Source organism: Cupressus sempervirens, chromosome 6 (assembly GCF_028749045.1).
Source record: "Cupressus sempervirens isolate cs-2001-9-10 chromosome 6, ASM2874904v1, whole genome shotgun sequence".
NCBI classification, from domain to species: domain Eukaryota; kingdom Viridiplantae; phylum Streptophyta; class Pinopsida; order Cupressales; family Cupressaceae; genus Cupressus; species Cupressus sempervirens.
The window spans coordinates 16,520,451-16,537,109 of NC_143123.1; the positions used below are offsets into that span (position 1 = coordinate 16,520,451).

A 16,659-nucleotide genomic window follows, 5' to 3' on the forward strand; every position below is an offset into this window, starting at 1 on the left:
TCCTCAATTTATGCTAACCTGGTGGCACAAACGACGACCCTCCCTCCTTTGCCAGCGTGGCCATCACATCTCTATAATTAGGACATTGAGCTACATGCAATGGGTTGCTATTGGCAAAGAAGAATGTGCCAATGACATTGTCTAACCGATTCTTTGCACGCATGTTAAATAAATCAGCAATGGGGTTAGTAGCAAAATTTCTTGCCTTCTGTTTCTACCTGCTGTTGTCCCCTTCTAAACTTTGAATGAATGAAGGAACGGGATCTGAATGTAACAAAGTCCTTGCTCTTTGATGCAAGATACACATAGAAGTATCTCACTGCCCCTATAATTGCTGAGTAGCTGGAACCTGTTGTCTAGCAGCCAAAGATTTAGGCACTGGAACTGCACTATCGTCATGAATGGACCACAATTTGTTTATTTCAATTCTATAATTAACATTTTCAGCATCTGTCAGGAATTTCAATGCACTCACACCATAACCAACCAAAAAGAGGTGGTGTGAATTAACTCTAGTAATGCTGCCAAATCACATTCTACACCACAAAAATCACATTTCCATTTCTGTGTGCTAACACTTGTAGTCGTAGGGAGTGAAACTCTGTTTGTAAAATATTTTCGAGGGGACTTTGGGTCATAACGACCACTAGCAAATTGTGCCAAAATCTCAGAGGGGCAATCAATATAAAGTACTCCTAGTGCAATCAATATAAAGTACTCCTGGTGCAACATAAGGAGGTTCAGATTGGGCTTGTGGATCAAGCTCATGCTCACTTCCCTCATGCTTACTTTCCTAATGCTCAAGCTCAAAATCAGATAAACTTGCACTTCCCTCATGCAATTCCATGTCTTCTCCACTTTTGACTAGAGGCCCTTTAGACACTGCATTTCACAAAATGATAAATTTCAGCATAATTAGTTTAAAAAAAACTAAACTAGTTTCAGCTTAGTTTAGAAATTGGTTTTGGCCTAAATAACAAAAATTTTAACACAATGCATTCAAAATTTCAACGGTCGAACATTTAGATTTATGAATCATGATGTATGATTTAAAATTTTTTTTTATAAAAAACAACAATGCATTCAAAGAATCAAAGCTCAAACAAGAAGTTACAAAAGTAAAAAACTATCAATAAGAATCTGAAATTCAAACAGTGCATTCAAATTTCAGCAATTACGATCTCTTTGTTTGCTGGAGTTAAACCAGAATTGGTAGGAACAAATTCTGAAAATTTTTAATCCTTAGTTTTGATGTGTCAAACTGGAATTGGAATATGAGTTTCGAATTCCCATTTTGGTCCAAAATGAGGATTTGTGATTTCCACTTCAAGAGATGGAATTGGAATTGGAATTAGAATTAAATTAAATGTGAATTTTTATTTTTTCTTCTCAACAAAACCTAATTGCAAATTAACAATCCAGCATATGACAAATTCTAGATATAAGACAAATGCAACATTCACTAATGCTAGCAGTCAAACGAGCCTTAGTTTTAGATTTTTTTAGAAAAATAAAAATCTGAGAATAAAACAACGAAAATTCTACCTTCTTGATGAATCACTTGCAAAATAGAATCTTCTTGCTCCGTTTGCTCTTCTTCATCTTGCAATCACTTGCAAAATCACTCTCCAAGCTCTTTCAAACTCTTTTTCTCACCTTCCTCTCAATTGTTGAAAAAATATGAATGTAAAATGAAGTATATGGGCCTTATGAAGGCTTAAAGGGCACTATATGGGACCCACATCCTTTTAGGGTTCCTTAGGAACCAATTAAGAAAAAACAAAATGATTTTTTAAAGTTTTTGACCTATTGCTGCTGATTGTAACTTGTCACATCCCAAATGTAGTTGAGGGACGTCAGGTAGTACCCAAGCACCGCCCTTGACACTTGTGTTTGAGAGCACTTGTGCAGTGTGATAGCCCTTTGAATATGGTGTTGTGCTTGGGTGCGTGGAGTACCTGTCTCAAGAACATACCCATGCTTGGTATGCCATGGTTTTGGCCTCGATATGCGTCCCTCGGTTTTATTGGATCAATGTAGACACTGATCGTCTTATCTTCAGTCATGATGTTGTCTTTGGTGAAGAATGAGGACCATTTCAGCTTTGTTGTCTAAGTAGAATTTTGAGGATCAGCCTTTGAAGGCCTCTGATTTGGGTGTCCGTCTTCCATTGGGTTCACCTGATGAGAGGGATGATGCAATTTGTGTTTGATGATACCTGACTTTCCTCTAGATGATTGTAGTCTTCCACTTGTGGATCTTCTTTCACATCTAGCTGTAGTTATTCATCCAACATCAAAGGTTCGCTCATCTACTCTATGACCTAAATGGTGGGCTAAGACCATCAATGCTCTTTGTCTTGATGGGCTCATTGAGGGAAGATCTTCTAGAAATAAGGGCAAGCAACATAATAAAATGAACTTTGCTCTCATGGCCAGTCTTCATAGTATTTATGAGCCTCAAACATCTAAAGCAGGAAAAGGGATTCTAGTGTGGAAACAAGCTATGGTAGTGAAATACCAGTCTTATGAAGAACAACACTTGGGTTCTCTCTGATCTTCCTCTAGGAAAGAAGCCTATCAGCTGCAAATGGGTGTATAAGGTCAAGTATCATGCAAGTGGTACCTTAGATAAATACTAGGCCAATTTGTTGCACAAGGATTCACAAAGTGTGAGGGCATTGACTATGAGGAGAATTTTGCTCCTACTGCTAAGTTGAGTACAATTGATCATCTTCTCGCCATTGCAGCTCAATTTTGATGGATCGATGCTTGGTTGCTCATAGTTTACAACGTTGCTCGTTTGATAATAATCTCTATATCAATGCTCCGGAGATGTTCTCTTTCATGTTGTCCATGTGGATGATTTGATCATTACTGGTAGTTCAAGACATTTGATTGAAGAAATCAAACAAGACTTGTGCAAAGATTTTGATATGATAGATCTTGGGCTTCTCCATTATTCTTTAGGTGTTGAGGTTTGGCAAACTGATGGTAGAATCTTTATTTCTTGGTCTAAGTATGCTTGGAACTTGCTTACAAGTTTCGCATGTAGGATTGTAGACCTGCTTCCATGTCTACGGAGAAAGGATTGAAGTTTTCAGCCTAGTCCATTTCTCTTATTAATAAAACCACTTACAAGCAACTAGTGGGTAGTCTCATCTATGTCATTGGCACTAGACTTGATCTCAGTTTTGCATTGAGCTACATTTCATGCTTCATGACAACTTCCAAGGCTAATCATTAGGTACCAATAAAGCATGTGCTGCGTTATGTGAAGGGTAACTCTGATTATGGACTTTTTAAAACTAGGAGTCATGATTTTAGACTCAGTGGGTTCACAAATTCAAATTGTGTAGGTTCGGTTGATGATAAGATGCCAACCTTTGGATATGTCTTCAATTTGGGATCTGGTGCAGTAACTTGGACTAGTAAAAGGCAAAATGCAGCCTCACTCTCTTCCACAAAAGCAAACAATCTAGGAGTTGTTATGAGAGGCAATTTGGCTTCGTCGGATGCTTGCAAACATGCAAATATATCAAGTAGGTTAGTGTAACAAATGGTTTTTCATAACAAAATAAAGACTACCAACGAATAACTGCATTCCTTTTCATGGGACATTAATTGCTTTTAACAATCAACGATTAACTGAAATAACCAAGTTCAACTAAGATAACTATATCAATGATCAATTGAAACAATGATCAACTGAAGTAACTATAATAATGATTAACTGAAAATTAACTGTAACAATGATCAATTGTAATAACTATAATAATGATTAATTGAAAATTAACTGTAATAACTATAATAAGGATTAACTGAAATAACTGTATCAATGATTTACTATCTTTCTCTACATACAAGTAAAGTAAATGCTTAACATGAAAAGAATAAGAACATACAAGTAATATCTTGTGAGTCTTTAGTTGGTTGTGCAAGCCTCGGCTTTCAGTAGGAGGAGAAGCATTGACTTAGGTTTAACCTCCCAACCTCGAACCGTACTTATTGCCACACAATCTATTGAATTAGAGAGGCCCTCCCTACCTCGGGATTGGGCTTGGGATACTTTTAGTCTAGCCACCTGAGCATTATGGTGTTTAGAATGTCCGCATAGTTATGGACAAACATGTCTGAATAACTGGCACCATTGACATCAAGTGATCATAGATGGCAAACATGCCTTAAAACGACCTTGGCCAGGGTTTTCTGATGGGTTCAATGACCCAATCACCATTGCTCGACTGGACAATAGGAAAACAATAATAGGGACGAGCATGAGCTATTAAATGAATTTAATTAAGGACTATTGTATCATGTCTGACTTTATTTCCATGTAATTGCAGATTTCATCTCACCTCTTCACCTTTTCCATGGCTATACAGCCGATGATTCGTAGGTGCTTGGAATTTCAGAGCAGTCGGCTCTGTCTATTGATTCTCAACTGATTCATAAATATTATATGTTTCCAGCTCATCACAATCTATGACTTGAAAGATTATGTTCTTTTAGACTTACAGAAATATCATTTGATTCCGACTTCCAAATGGTATATTTAAATCATGATTTCATGGCATCATAAATAAGTCTTTCTTAAAGAGGAATTGACCTGTAATAATTATGATGAGTATAACTACAATTTACTGCTACGGTAATCGGATTTCAGTAACATTTGATAAAGAAATATATAGCAATGCTTGGAACATGATTGACCACATAACCTGATATAATCTAGAAAGATAGGAGTCTAGCTAGACGCTGCGATTCAACTCTTCCTTGAAAAAGATCTTTAGGCACAAAGACCAGTAAAAATATATCAAATCTTTGGTAGGAAGATTTTTAGATGGCAGAAAAGAGATTGGCAATAGATATAGAGATATCAGATGGTATTTGCAGATGTATCGGATGGTAGATGGAAGTCAGATGCTTGGAAATATAGAAGTTGGGTGCCTGAAATATTTAAGTCGGGTGCCTGGAATATAGAAGTTAGTTGCTTGAAATATATGTCTTCCGCCTCTCTCGACTTCTCAATAAAAAATAAAATAATATGTCACTTTGGCTTCCAAGAAGCTGTAACATAAAGGAAATGTCTTGGCTCTTGGACGACAAATAAATATGCCAAGTGTTACAATCGGTTTCAAGTAAGAAAATGAAATAAAAAGGTGAAAAAAGATTTGAAGGTTATAAATAAAAAAATAATTATGGTTTATATCTATCTAGATGCACATAGGTACAATTATGAGGTGACATCATACTATTACAAAAGAAGTAATAATATTATGGTGTCACTTTATTCTTATATCTCTGTGTACGTACATAGGTATTTATTATAATTATGTGGTGGAAAAATATTTCAAAATCCTTTGAGGTACGTATAATATTTTAATAAATTATTTTATGTTTTAAAATGTTCACTTAATAGCTCATGTGGGTCCTTCAATTGTATCCCGAAGTTAAAGTCGCTAGGTTCTTACTAAGACAATTTTAAGGTCATACGTGTCAACTTGATGATTGGGCTAAGCTAGTATCCCATTCCGTTGATCCTTTTTAGCGATGCTTGCCCTCTTCATCTTCTCCTGCAATCACATATGCAATATTTCCGTGATAATAACAAGTTCTATAATAATTTTTCATATTAACATTTAATATAAATAAAGAATTTAATTATTAACCATAATTCCAAAATCAAGCAACTGCTAAACATCACATGACAAATACTAGATAATGACCATCTTTATTAAACAGTTAATACAACAGATTTAAATAACTACCTACTTCACATGATTATGAAAGAAAAAATCCGTTCAGTCTAATGACTATGAATAAATTCAAAATTAGGTCAAAATTTGGGATGTAACAGTTACACTCCCTTTCTCTTTGATAATCAAAGAGTTCTCAAACTTGCCAAGAATTTGGTGTTCTATGAAAGAACAAACATGTGGAAGCTCATTGTCATTACATGCAACAGTTGGTTGAAGACGAGGCAATTTAGTTGCAGTAATGTTCCAATAGTGGATTAGAGTGTAGACATTCTCACCAAGCCTCTTGGTCTAGATAAATTTGCTAAATTTAGGGGATAACTTGGTGTTTTTTGCAAATTGACCATTAAGGGAGTGTATTAGATCTTCAGTTTCTCATTAGAAACTTTCTATATTGCACATTTGTGAATTCTTTATAGTGATTGTTTTGATCATTTGTTAATAGAACAAACATTTTATCAATTACTTATCAATAATACAATGAAGAGATGCATGCAAACTATCATGGTGTGTATTAAGATTCAACCAATTGCATGAAAAGGATAGTTAGAGCTTCAATATGCAAATGATTTCCATGATCTCTAGGCAACCCAAAATCCAGAAAAATAGTCTTAAATGAAGTCTTGAAATGCTCTAGCAAGAATACCCGAACTTGTGAACTCTATTACGTAAGAATGACTATGGGAAACACATGCGTGTGGGATGCAATCTTTGCCTAAATCATTATGCTTAAAAAGGTATATGAGTTGAGCAAGAGGAAGGGATGGAAAGAAACAATGAATCCATCACATGGTTCACACCTATGATAATGAAAAATATTGTGCATAAAAGATTGCATGTGTAGAAATTTGACCATAGATGAGGAATGACAAGAACGCATATCTTAATTTTTGGACTTCCTTGAACATTAGTTCTCAACAATCATCCACCATTGATGTATTAGAATAATATCTTTATTATTCCTTATTTAATGGTCAATATTGTAAATATTAGATGTTTCTAAATTCCCTTCAACTATCATTCATTTCTTATTATAAACATTGATCTTGTAGATCTATAAATGATTGATTGATCTTTCATTCAATTTCTTTACCAAGTACTTGTGTCCTATCCATTTTTCAAAGTTGTTTTCATCTAGGGTTTTCTTGTGAACATTTGTGAATGAATCCTCCATTCTATGAGTTTGTGCCTCATCCAAATAAGATTCTTGGTCATGTTCAGTCTTTTTGGTGAAGAAGACAACTCATGTGACCTATGTCCATTTATTCATGAACGATCATTTTCATGGTCATTTTTTGCTCGCAAAATTTTGTGATGTGAGTTTGGAACTCCTCTCTCTGCAATTGTGGAAATATTTTGCCCTTTAGAGTAAAATTGTTTTAGATTTTTTTTTTTTTTTTTTTTTTTCAGTTTTTCTTCTGATGGGAAGTCTTTTTGGTTATCTACAACATATTTATAGCTCACAAAACCGTCTATGGTTGGCTTTTTGGTGAAGCATGCTTATTTCATAGGTGAATTTTTAATATTGTTTTCTTCTCACACATGATTAGGGTTTTTCAACTGATTGCTCAACTCACAATTTTCCTCAAACAACTCGTGCTTCAAACTGAGATTTTTTGCACAAATCTATGGCGAGTTTTCTTGATTTGTAGACGTTCTCTTCAACCGATTTGAGATATTCTAAAATCCTTTGATTTTTTGTTCGGATTGAAATAGCTACATATTCCTTATGGGTTTTTTGCGCAAAGATTTTTGGGTCCATCAAAAGTTTGTACGTTGGGATTCATGCCACTCTACTTCATCTTTCATGCTTCTCAAGCATTAAGTTATTGATGATAGTTCCAACAAGTGCCATCTAACAAGACAGTTGAAGAGATCTGGACTATGTTGAAGTATCTCCATGAGACATTAGATAAGAGCCTTATGTTCTTGAAAAACCAACTATTTTCTATCATGATGGATGATCAGTCCTTATGCGAGCAATTGACGAAGATTAAGGACGTTACAGTTCAACTTGAAGCCATTGGTCAAAAAAATGGAGGAATAGGATTTAGTAATTAAAACTCTGAAAGGTCTACCTAAATCTTATGAGCACTCATTAGGAATGCTCAACATTTTCACAACTAATGTTGACTTATTTTTTTGCCCAATGGCCAAACTTTTGCAAACCCCAAATCTAGAATTGATTTCAAGATTTTAGAGCGCAAGATCAATTCTTGAAGAATTCTAACACAATTCTAGCAAACACAAGCTGTTTCGTGAAGATTGTCATATCATTAATGACAACAAATTTCTACAATCCTTAGAGATTTATTTTGATTTTTATTCTTGGTAGATTGTGTTGTTTTTTTCATCATGTTTAATCACACTTCGTAATCTATCACCAAAATGATACAAGAGAGCATAAGGAACAAAAAAATGAGCTACCACATTGTCTATAGGGAGGAGCTCCCTAAACGAGTTTGCAAAACCTTTGAAGACTTATTCGTATAAAAACTCTAATGGGAACCTATGCAACAACACCCAAACAAAAACATCGTTGAAGGCAAAATCATTGAGATCTAGTTCAGGTTCCCATTTTTTGAGGGCTAATGAAGCTTTTCCAATAACCAAAGGACCCCTACACAATAACTTTCATGTCCTCATCACAGGTGAAGGGAAAGGGGGAAAAATCCTTTGGACATAGCTAGACCATCAATCTGCCCCCTCACCACAGGTGAAGGAAAGGGGGAAGAAATCCTTTGGGCATAGCTAGAACATCGACCTACCCCTCGATTTTCCACTTTCTTTTGATATGGGATTGCACAACCCCAATGTTTGTGGGTGGCTCCATAAATTTGCTCACTAAAGAAATAACCACAAGACCAACATTATACTTGAAATCACACTTATCTAATGGATTCAATGGGTTCACATAGCAATTTACAAGAGCTTCAAATTGGAGTTAAAGTCTTCTAAAAATAGAAACTAAAATAAATAATAATGAAACACTAAAATGACCATTATCAAAAGATTCTACAAAGCTAGCTAAAAATCATTGTGATCTATGCCTTAACCACATAATCATTGAGATCTAGGCCAGGTTCCCATTTTTTGAGCTTTAAGAAAACTTTGCCAATAACCCAAGGAACCCTACACAAAATAACTTTCAAATCTTTATCACAGGAGAAAGGAAAGGGGAAACAAATTCTTTGGGCATAGCTAAAACATCAACCTCAATGTACGAGTCTGACCCCATAAATCTGCCCACCAAAGAAAGAGCCATAAGACTAACATGAAATTTGAAATTACACACTTGATTTAATGGATTCAATGGCTACATGTAGTAGGTTACAAGAGCTTCAAATCGAAATTGAAGTCTACTAAAATTATAAAATACTAAAAATAAAATAATAAATAAAACATTGAAATGGCCATTGATAGAAGATTCTACAGAGCTAGCTAAAAATAGTGAAAGATACAAAAATAACAAAATATTCTAATACAGCAAAATGATCGACGACAAAGTTTGGAATTGAAATGGAAACTTACCCTTATCATTCAAAGGTTTCTTTCTTTTCATCTAGAGTCAGATAAAAACATCAAATTAGGACCATTTGCCCATCTCACAAAAACAAAAGATTCCTTGCTACAAGATTCAACACTCCATCCTACTTCTGAATCACCATTGTCATCTCTAGACACAACAATTGACAAATCTATCGTTGCTTCTCCTCTTGAAGATCTAGCTGCCTCATGATTGGAACAAGCAAATTGAGCAACATTCAAATATGTTATTCCCACCTTCACTTCTACACTTGCGCACTCAATCTTTTTGTCAATTTCCTAATGTTACATTAAGATCTCAAGTTAAGACATGTATGAAGTTCCTTAAATGTGTTTATAAACATAACATTTAAGTTTGAAGGGGTCGAGTGGAGAACATCAAAGGAGGGTTGGTAGAAGTCAATTTTTATGGCACGTCCAAAGGAAATCCAGGTCGCTCAGGCGCAGAGTAATAATAAGAGATTGGAATGGTAATGTTATTGCATGTGGAGGGAAGAGGTTGGTTAATAGGACCAACAATGTAGCAGAAGTTGAAGTTGCATTGTTAGCAGTTAGAGTAGCGAAGGAACTTGGTGTTAAAAATCTTCATGTTGAAGGCGATTAACAAATTATTATGAATGCAAATACCAAAGGAAGAAGGCTAGCATGACACCTTCAAAATTACATAGACATAATTATTGGAGGTCTTCTCTCACTTGAAGATTTGAAGGTTACAGATATTAGACAATAGGTTAATAAGGAAGGTGACATTCTATCAAATTGGGCAATTACCCTTAAAGAGGATGAAGTTGTAACTGAAGATTTTAGGGACTTAGATGAAGATGCCTTTAATTAAATTAGATACACTAATGTTTTTGAAACAAGGGGGTGAGGCGGGTGATAAGGTGATGATCTAGTATGGGGGTGAACATTGAATGAGGTGCTTTAATCAAATAGCTAGCGAATGGGATGGAAGAATAAGAATTAATGTGGGATTTATTTCCAAAGACACACATCGTTCAAACATTCTCCTTTCTGTGATCACAACAAATGATGCTGAGGAAAGTGGAAGAGCTGTGTTAATGGAGACTTCCTTCAGCTTGCAGCCAAGGAAACAACAAAACCTATTCCATGGGCCAGTGATCATTCGAAGATTGAACGGACTTTTCAATTTTGAGGACTTGAAACTGTTTCAGAGTGTGCTTGTGTATGGGAGAAACTTTTAATGAGTTTAAGAATCCACTCTGAACAAGCACAGACATTTACTTGATTATAATAGCATGGGGGCTTCAGTTGGGGGTATCCATGGCTGTTTTGAGGTTGGTAAGAGTTATAGCGGATTTCATAGGGGATTTAGATTCCTTGCTTGCAAGGGTGCGCCTAGGGGTCTGTGAATTTTTTTTAATGGGTTTTTTCAAGCATCTCTTCTGTACATTTTCCTTTTTTTGTTCTCAAATAGACAGCTCTACTTTTGAAAGTTAATAATTAAAATAAAGCGCCTAAGCATACTTGTTCTTTATTTAGTAATGGAATAATAAGAGGCACTTTATCCAATATTTAATCGTTTTTAAGTTGTATATATCACATTTTAAACTTCACGAGTTTATTCTAGTAATGATTCTTTGAAATCTTGGATCTATGGTTCTGATACTATCCTTTATTAGAAAGATTTGTTTGTTGTCAAATATTTGTGTATGAATGTGCATTTAATCTGTAGTTGACATCCTCACTAAAACTTGCAGAGGATACAAGAGAAACTGATAAGCTTGCGAATGATCTTGCAAAGGATTGGAGCACAGGTGATTTCTGTTGTGGAGCCTATTTTTTGAAGATAATAAAATGGAATTGATATCGTGGTATACAGTGGATTTTTTGGTTTTGAAGAAAGATATTTTGACAAACCAACTATTTGTATTATTTACACGTGGCCTGTTTCTCTGTCCATACAGTTCTTGAGAGAAGTATGAATACTCTATATTTAACTGAAATGGTTCGAGGCTTGATGCTGACTCTCAAATACTTTTTTGACAGGAAAGTGACGGTCTGTATTGGTTCATTCTCCTCTATGTTAATTTTTTAAATTTATGATTTGGTTTATTCAGGAGGTGAACTACGGAAAAACAATTACTGAAATTTTTGCTATATTAGCTAAGAAATTTAGTCATCTTTAAGTTGCTCCATTTAAATAATGTTTCTGTTTTTCCCAGATAAATTATCCTTTTGAAAAGGGTCCTCTGAGTCCCCGTTTTCGTGGTGAGCATGCTCTTCGTCGCTATCCAACAGGGGAAGAGCGTTGCATTGCATGCAAACTGTGTGAAGCGGTGTGTCTTATCTTTCTCTTTTCTTTAAAATGGAATCTTTGAATTGTTATCTTTTGTGGAAAAAACTTGAATTTGTTGACAAACAATCCTTGAAGCTTCTTTGGGGGAACTTATCAACTTAGAAATTCCTCACAATTTTAGTAATTTTATGAACTTTTTATCTCGCTGACATCAAAACCTGGCGAGGAGTAGTTGGACATTCAATCCTGAAGTGAGTTTTCTCAGCACTTAAAAAATTTGCGTATCTAGATAAGATAAATTATTATTGTCCAAAGAGAGACCACAAATGGGCCTAAGGGACTGAAAGTACAAATAGAGGCCAGAAGGCAGTGGGGCCACCAAATGGTGTCTGAGAAAAAGGGAACCAATAGAGCAAGAAGCAAAGAAAGAGAAACAACACTACAAAGAGAGCACGGAACTGCGAAACAACTAGCGGTTCACAGTTGTCGAAAAGTAGTTCAAAACTGAAGGATAACTGTCCGTGTGCGGAGAAGTCCGAGAGGTCTAAACCCGTCACCGGAGAGAGGAGGACCATTGTCGCTGATGGTGCATGTGCATGTGATATCTGCACCGTCTTACTGATCTGGGGCGAGTAGCAGTGGATGGGCTCCCGTACTGCTTGGTTCCTCTAGGAGAGGTAACCAGGGTGAAGAAGGAAGTGATATGCTAATGAGGGGACACATATCCCTTTGATGCTTTCTTTTTTGACACTCGAGGAGTTTTTGAAACTTTTAAAGGAGTGACAAGTGGGAAGAAAGACTACTTATTGGACGGTGAGGACATCCAAGAACTGGAAAGTATTGACAAAATATTGAAGAAGAATTATTGGGGTTTGTAAACTCAAAAATGACTAACAAGGAAGAAAAAATTGGTAAAGTTTGGAGAAACTCAAAATGACTAACAAGGAAGAAAAAAATTGAAAATTCTATTAACCTTGAAGATCCAAAGGTTTCTTTCTATAGTGATCTGTTCAGAGCTGACTAAATAAGAATCCAAAGGTGACCTTAATTTGAATTTGAATTTTTTTTGAGGAACAATTTACTGTAAACACCTAAAGACAATCTTCCATAAAAGCAGAAATCACAATTTAAAACGGTAAGCTTTAAAATGTTTACTTATGCGTAGCAAGTTAATTGACATTGATATTTCTGCATCATTCTTGAGTCTATTTTGGTTGTGTTTTGTTTGTGGTAGAGGAGCCTATTTTTATGTGGTTTCATTCATAGTCATTTGTTTAATATTAGATTTACATGGAAGATTTTTTTTTCAAAATGTCCAGCTTTCATTAGCCTTCTTGTCATCCATTTTAAAGATCAGATTCCCAATGATCAGGCATCTGTTACCTATATCTAAGTGTTTTTTGTACATACACTGGACAAGGCTAGTGGATTCTAGGCTTGTGCTATAGAACTTTTTGTTCAGACTGGTTCATCTATGTTTGTAATTCCTTATAGATTAGATTGGAACTGACTAAATGTATCAAGCTTTTTTTGATGCCATTGTTCATCTAAATGCTGTCTTTAAATTCAACTTAGCAATTCAACTCCTAGAATTATATGTTTATTGTTTGGTCGAGTTGTTATACCTTTAATTTTTGTTGGCGACAGATATTGGTCTGTATTCTAGCCAATAGGAAGTAGTAGTGTTGTTTTGTTTTTCGATTCCCTCCTTCAATATTTGAATATTTCCATTATTAGGAAAAACTTTTTAGATTCTGGTACTTGATTCCAAGGCAATCAAGTAGTCATTTATTTAGTGCAAATCAGCCCTTAGAATATTATACGGTGGGTATATCTGTATGTCTTGTCTATAGTTTGGCATCAAGGGTTAGTTTAGATTAGGTTTAGGTTTAATATAAATCTTCGTGAACTTCCCTGTATAATTCAAACAGATGTTTGTCCACATATATTCTTCCTTCTTTGTTTTGTATTGCAAAATACAGATTAAAATGCAGTTACAATGTTTGGAACATGTTCTTTTGTAACTCTCATATGTTTTGAAATGGTGTACACTGTGTAGAGTTTGTTTTGGTTGAGAGTAAGCACAGAATCTGTCTCATAATCATAATGATCACTGGGGTTCTCCATCCCATTTTTGCAGACAAGGTGGTGTCAAATCAGCTTGTTTGTGCAATCAGATTGGGGCTATGTGAGCATTGTGCTATCTATTTGGTCTAGACAAACATAAGATCAAAATGAGGGATTGGACAAGGGCTAGAGCATTGGCTACAGAAGAGGAGGATGATGAAATCTGTTTCAAGAAGCTAGCAGAGGATGAAGCATAACTCTCTGGAACAGTTGGTAAAATGGACAAGATATTGTTCTTTATACAAATATTGGTGGTGAAGCTTGGAATGTCTAAGGTTTTTGAGGAGTAAGGTGAATCGAGAAGATTGAACTAGGCAAAGGAGGGACAACAACTATACGATGTGGAGATCAGTTCCTAGAAACCAGGCCAATGTATATGTTAAGGGAGGTATATTTCAGCCTGCATAACCTAACTCGTCATCAATAAATCTCATTTTCTGGGCTTTGTCTAGCTTGTCACGCTTGAGTAGTGAGAGTTATACTATCCATTAATGTAAAATAAAATACCTTGAATTTTGAAGTGGGAACTTTAAGAGGGAACCTCAAGACATTGGTTCTCACTTTTGAGGCTTAAGACATTAATATGGCATGTGCTTAATCTCATTATGTTGCAGTGGATAAGGAGTTGTCTTCTTTGAAGAACAAGGACAGAGAACTTCTTTTCTTGAAGTTTGTTTGATTTTATGAGGGGTTATTTGTGCTCAAGATGCCGGTTCTCTTTGCAAGCCTCAAGACATTGATAAGGCATGTTCTTAAGCTTATTGTGTAGGGTTGGATAAGGAGGCGGCATCTTATTGAAGAACAAAGAACCTTTTTCTTAGTATTTGCTGCTGAATCAAAACATCCAGCTTCTTCAAGGTCTTGATAGAAGTTACAAAATTCTTGTTTTTGACTTCTTAAATTTTTGCATCTGAATGACAAGGCACTTGTCTGCTATTCCATTCACACTGCATGCTCTATTATAAACAGAAGTGGAGAAATGATGCCATCAGAGGCTTCTGCACTGGTGCAAAAAGTTGCCAGGATTGTATGTAGCGATTCAGGAATTAAAATATATAACAAACATATTAGAACTAGTTCTGTTCCCTCAAACGCTCCATCATTTCCTCTTGAGTTTAAATATTGGGCTTTGAGTAGCGATGGTCTTGTATTAGATGATACCCACATAGGATGAGGAGCTTCACCATATTCTGGCTGCTTGGAGTGGTCTTTGACAGGAGTTTCACCATCTCAGCAGGTTTTTACAGGATTTATGGTGCTGAAGGATTCTCATCCATGCTCAACAAAGATGTTTTTCAATATAGACTATATATGGCTAAGTTTGGAGCAGTATTTCTTCTTTGGCTATTGATCAAGGATGCTACAGTCTGACATACTTGCTTTGATGGTGCTAATATCCAATATCCATTTGGCGACTTGGAATTATGATTGAATTTAAGCCAAAATTTATTTAGCTGACTTGTAGCAGAAGCTAAAACTGGTATATTCTATATGGATAAAATTGTGGTGGATAGAGATTTACAATCCCATCCCTCGTTTATTTAAAATAACCTCTTCCTTCCCTTATTCCATTTTAAACATACAAGCAGCTTGTTATATATATTGTGAATAGACATAGTTATCGGTTGTGTGTTTTATCCTCTTTTGTTTCCCAGTTATTAAGAATTGCAAATTTCAAAAATAATTTCTTTGTATCGATATGGAGAACTGCAAGTTTCAAAGCTACTAAGAATTTGTGCATTTGTTATCAATTTAATATGTCAGATTTGCCCTGCCCAAGCCATAACCATTGAAGCTGAGGAACGAGAAGATGGAAGTCGTCGAACAACTAGGTAATCTTGGGTGCAGCAACTGAAATTGAAGTATTCAAACTCCTGCTTTGATTGTTGAAGAACCATTATCGAGTTTTGAATACTGTGGTGGGAATGCAGATATGATATTGACATGACAAAATGCATCTATTGTGGCTTCTGCCAAGAGGCTTGCCCTGTTGATGCTATTGTTGAAGGGCCTAACTTCGAGTTTGCCACAGAAACACATGAAGTGAGTCCAGCATGATCGGTTGTTTCGTCCTTCTTGTTTGTGTTTTACATAATTGTTTTATTATTTAGACATATGACTTGTATTTGTTATCCCGCAGGAGCTTTTATATGACAAAGAAAAGCTTCTAGAGAATGGAGATAGATGGGAAACAGAGATAGCAGAGAATCTACGTTCTGAGAGTCTTTATCGATGAATATCTGGCACTAGTCAATGAAGTCAGGTTGATATGAAGGCTTCATTAGTGTAACTTAAATACTATGTTAAGTACATTTTTTTCAGAAGGAATAAGTTAGCCCGGAATATAACTACAGGATGCATGAGTTGGTATATCATTCAACATAGCGGAACAATATTGTAATCTCAAAGCTATTATTGCATGGTGGTTCTACCAATCAAATTCTGTGGGCCGTTTCCTTTTTTCATGTTATGCTAAAAAAGTTTTCTAGCAGCTGTCAGTTGTTGATTTGCCCTTATTGATCTTGAATATGGAAAACAATATTTAAGAAATGATGATAAATCTGATATGCAAGAATTTTCGGTACTTTGTAATGTAGTCTAGCTCGGGGGAATTTAATTAAATGCTCCCTAAACTAGCAGCCTAGCTTGTCACAATGCTGGTTTGGAAATAGAGATGATAAGAATAATTGACTATAGGACATGCATAAAGAAAGATACAGGGCTTACGTAGCTTGAATATTCCGCACATCCCTCCCCAGTTAGGTCAAGACATCCATATTCCATTAATGTGATTAGTTCAATATTTTTCTTCACTGTTCATACTTCTGTATATACTTTGTTTCGAGTTTATGGAATTATCTGATTGCATTCAAATGGTTTATGCCTGATCTGTTGCCTTTTTTTGTTTTGTATCACCCAGCAATGACTTTATGTTCATATTTCAATTGAGAACTCCTGCCCCACTATA

The 16,659-nt window shown here is 35.5% G+C and overlaps 1 protein-coding gene across 1 annotated transcript in view; it reads left to right on the forward strand.

Moving 5' to 3' along the window:
* Positions 1-16,182, forward strand: part of LOC149550823 (uncharacterized) — a 44,179-nt gene extending 27,997 nt beyond the window's left edge. The window contains exons 3-8 of the mRNA XM_089786389.1: positions 11,026-11,082; positions 11,233-11,324; positions 11,491-11,604; positions 15,456-15,523; positions 15,623-15,734; positions 15,832-16,182. Coding sequence (XP_089642515.1) covers positions 11,026-11,082; positions 11,233-11,324; positions 11,491-11,604; positions 15,456-15,523; positions 15,623-15,734; positions 15,832-15,927 — 539 coding nt within the window. The 3' untranslated portion in view covers positions 15,928-16,182. The remainder of the gene's footprint in view (positions 1-11,025; positions 11,083-11,232; positions 11,325-11,490; positions 11,605-15,455; positions 15,524-15,622; positions 15,735-15,831) is intronic.
* The last annotated feature ends 477 nt before the right edge of the window (positions 16,183-16,659 follow it).